General features: G+C 43.1%; 1 protein-coding gene across 1 annotated transcript in view; it reads right to left on the reverse strand.

Annotated features, from left to right (window-relative positions):
• The window catches only part of idh3b (isocitrate dehydrogenase (NAD(+)) 3 non-catalytic subunit beta), a 13,725-nt gene that overhangs the window by 6,002 nt on the left and 3,602 nt on the right, over positions 1 to 4,121 (reverse strand). Inside the window, exons 4-5 of the mRNA XM_043690751.1 lie at positions 3,904 to 4,024; positions 2,689 to 2,749 (exon numbers count right to left, since the gene is read on the reverse strand). Of these exons, the coding sequence (XP_043546686.1) occupies positions 2,689 to 2,749; positions 3,904 to 4,024 (182 nt within the window). The remainder of the gene's footprint in view (positions 1 to 2,688; positions 2,750 to 3,903; positions 4,025 to 4,121) is intronic.

A 4,121-nucleotide genomic window follows, 5' to 3' on the forward strand; every position in this document is an offset into this window, starting at 1 on the left:
CATAGATCCCTCAAAGTTGCCATCCAAGTGGATAGGGTTGTTAAGAAAGCATATGCTGTTTTGGCTTTCATTAACAGGGGGATCGAGTTTAAGAGCCGTGAGGTTTTGCTACAGCTCTACAAGTCTCTGGTGAGACCACACTTGGAATATTGTGTCCAGTTCTGGTCTCCCCACTATAGGAAAGATACAGAGGCTTTGGAGAGGGTGCAAAGTAGGTTTACCAGGATGCTGCCTGGACTGGAGGGCTTGCCTTATGAAGAAAGGTTAAATAAGCTCGGACTTTTCTCTCTGGAAGGAGGAAGAGAGGTGACCTGATCGAGGTGTACAAGGTAATGAGAGGCATGGACAGAGTCGATAGCCAGAGACTCTTCCCCAGGGCAGAATTGACTAGTACGAGGGGTCATCGTTTTAAGATATTAGGGAAAAGGTATACAGGAGACAGAGGAAGGTTCTTTATGCAGAGAATTGAGAATTTATGGAATGCGTTGCCAGCTGTGGTGGTGGAAGCAGAGTCATTGGGGACATTTAAGCGACTGCTGGACATGCACATGGAGAGCAGTGAGTCGAGGGCTGCGTAGGTTAAGTTATTATATTTTACATTAGGATGAAGTCTCGACACAACATCGTGGGCCTAAGGGCCTGTTCTGTGCTGTACTTTTCTGTGTTCTACCTGCTCAAACCTGAAGGGATTTGGAGAATGATGGTTTAATTCACTGCCACATCTCTCCAGCTGGTATGTGCACTTTGAAAACATTCAGTTCCTCTCCCCAATAGGATTCCAGTTTGAATCTTTCAAGCCTGTTATTTCTATTTTCCTCCTGGTGCTTAACCATAAGGCATTTAACCAAACTCCCTTTCACAGCATGGGGTTGCTGTCAATACAGCTCACCTACTTTCTATTATTTTATTATTCACACTTGCCACTTTTCTGTATCATCAACGCTCCCTTTGTGTATTTACTCTGCACACCCTCACTGCTTGTTCCCACGTACCTCCTTCCCCTTTCATCAATTACGTAAAAAAGACAACTTTTAGTTCCAGTGAAGAGTCATCGTACTTGAAATGTTAACTGTTTTCCCTCCAGTGATGCTGCTGAACCTATTTCATTTATCATGCATGTCTCATTTGATTTCACATCCCCTGTGTCTGCATTACTTCACTTGTATCTCATTGACAACTTCTTCAGCTTGAAAGTGTGTTTTCCACAGAGAATACAGGCAGCTGTAGAGTTTGGCGAGAGCTTAAACTATAGTTTGGCTGTTGGTAAAGATCATTAAAAAAGGTATGGGGAATATTATCTCCAAATGGAGCTATCTGGACCATGCTGGAATTCTGCAAACAAAGTATTTTTCCATGAAATTACAAGAAAATGATTGTTTCATGTTGGAAGCTTCCACCAGGGGACCACAGTGCAGCAAAACTGTTCCTGACATTTCCCAATGGGCAGCAGGGGTTGCATTTTCCATTGAACTGCACGGGTGATTTACACAAATGTGGGGCTTATTTAAGTATTGTTGTGTGGACACACAACTTAAAGAGACACCAAACCACGTGCGAGAACCTTCCAGTTACATCCCAGTTGGAGTATTGCTGATGCGTGGAGCTACAGGTAAAGTTGGGTCCATTTTCATGTAAGTGATCTATTGGCAGAGAGGTTGTGTGAAATATAGGAAGGCAGAAACCAGAGAGGGAGAAATATTAGGGAGGCTAAATGGATAAATTACCAGACCCAGATGAAATGTATCCCAAATCTATGGAAGGAGCTCTGAGCATGATTTGCCAATCCTCTCTGGCTATGGGTGCAGTGTTGGCAGCTGACATTGTCCGCAGGACCACGTAATTACAGGCCATGCAGCGTAACCTCAATCGTGGGCAAACTGGAGGAAAACGGCTGACAGACAGGAAACATTTTACTAATAAAATGGCAGGGATTTAAGGGAACTTTGTGCCTGACTAATTTGAGTGAAATTGTGAAGGGAGGGAGGGTTGATTAGGACAATTTGATGTAATTTTCACAGGCTTTAACAAAATTCTTGTCAAGAACCCACACTTCAGACTGGTCACTGAAGTAAAAACTGATGGGATAAAGTAAGTAGCGATTTGAATCTAAAAAGGTCTGAGGCAGACTGTATCGACTGGATCCCTGTATTTCTGTAACATTCACTGTGATTTACTCACTTCTAACACACACTTGGAATAACATCAACTCATAACCTGTCAGTGGTGGGGGCATTAGAATCATACACTTAACATAACTGGGAAAACATTTAGAAGGGGACTGAGGCAAAATATTCCACCGAGGGCTGCTGGGAGTCTGGAACTCACTACTTGAAAGGGTGAGAGAGGGAGAATCTCTCAACACATTTAACAAACACTTGGATATTCATTTAAACTGCCAAACCCTACAGAGCTACGGATCTAGAGCTGGAAAGTACAATAATGCTTTTTGTTTTGACTAGTATGAACATGGTGAGCTGAATCATCTTCTTTAATGATGTAACTTTGGGTTTTTTTTAAAAACAATATAATTTTTTTCAATAATTCTGCTTATCTCTCTCTCCGCCTCCTCAGCCCATCTAACCCACTTTAATTCTCTGTTAGATCTCTCAAACAAGGGTCATAGAGGAAGTGACAGCAGATTTAGAGAAAGCACATTCTCAATTCTGAAGAGGACAGCTCAGCTCCTACCTCAGCTTCATCTCATAGGATGACAATTCGCCCTTGTATTCCATTGGAGTGTAGATCTTCCCTGTGAAGAGAGAGAGAGAGAGAGAGAGAGAGAGAGAACACAAGCGTGATTAGAAAAGGGGTGAGAGAGGAAAGCAGCAGAAAGTTCAGTCGGAATGCTCTTTGGAGAGTTGGTGCTGACTTACTGGGCTGCAAGGTCTCTTTCTACGCAGTGGGGATTCTATGATTGGAGTTTAGAAAAACAAGAGATGATGGTATTGAAGACAGCGTAAACAGTCAGGTTTCCCCTCGTAAGAGAGCTGAGATTAGTTTCAGAATAAGTGCTCTCCCATTTAAAACGAGTACGTGGAGGAATCAGTTTTCTCAGGTAGTCATCAATCTATAGAATTCGCTTCCACTGAGAGTGATGGGACTGGACCATTGAGTATTTTTAAGGCTGAGTTAGACAGATTCACAATCCACAGATTTGTCTTTGCAGATACTTTCTATTTTGTTCAGAAAGCACACAATCTGTAGGCAGTCAGTTCCTGTGACATTTTATAAAAATTCCTACTTTGGAAACAGAACCAGTCTGACTCAAGGTTGGGACACAGATAGACTCTAACCTCACACCTTTAATACATTGTCTGACTGAGATGTCACCTTTTTTAAATAAAGCCTTAGGTTATCTCAAGAATGTGACTTGAAAGAAGTTCTGGGATTTACATATTAATGAATCGAAAACTGCATCCCCATTCAAGTGATTAAAGACTTATCAGCAATCTAGGTTTGTTCAATACACTGCATCAGCTGTATGACACTTCAATCTTTTACTATAAATTCTGTGTCCTATGATCCTGCCCCAACAGTGACCTGATGCAGCATTCCTAAAGCTAGTACTTCCAAATAAACCTGTCGGACTAGAACCTGGTGTTGTGTGATTTTTAATTAAAACTTTGGTTTGGCCAGAATTGGCCGATTGTTTTAGCACGCTATAAGGAAGGGCACAAACCATTAGAATTGCTCACTGGGAAGGAGGAGGATGGCTAACAGTTTCAGGAGGTAGGACTGGGTCTCCAACCCCCTATGGAGGAGGCTTGGAAACTAACAAACAGCTAATGGTCTGACATTCCCCAAGCTATTAAAAAGACTAGGGAAGGTCATTTTCCCATGACGCCCTCCCTTCCTCCCCCCAACCCCCCCCGCCTCACCTTGCATTCCCCCACAACCTTGTACCTTTAATTGCAACTCTGTTCAATTTCATCGAGTCGAGGACTTCATCCAGTTTCTCATCTGAGGCCATGTTCTGCACTTCACTCACATGATGCTCATCAAACTGAACTGGCACTTCTGCAGCCTGTGGGGACAGACATCACTGTAAACAGGTGAACCCTCGCCAGTGTCCTGACCTCTTCACAGTCAGCCCCCTCCAACCCCCCCTGCTCCTTGTCCCC

The sequence above is a fragment of the Chiloscyllium plagiosum genome, chromosome 1 (genome assembly GCF_004010195.1).
Source record: "Chiloscyllium plagiosum isolate BGI_BamShark_2017 chromosome 1, ASM401019v2, whole genome shotgun sequence".
NCBI lineage: Eukaryota > Metazoa > Chordata > Chondrichthyes > Orectolobiformes > Hemiscylliidae > Chiloscyllium > Chiloscyllium plagiosum.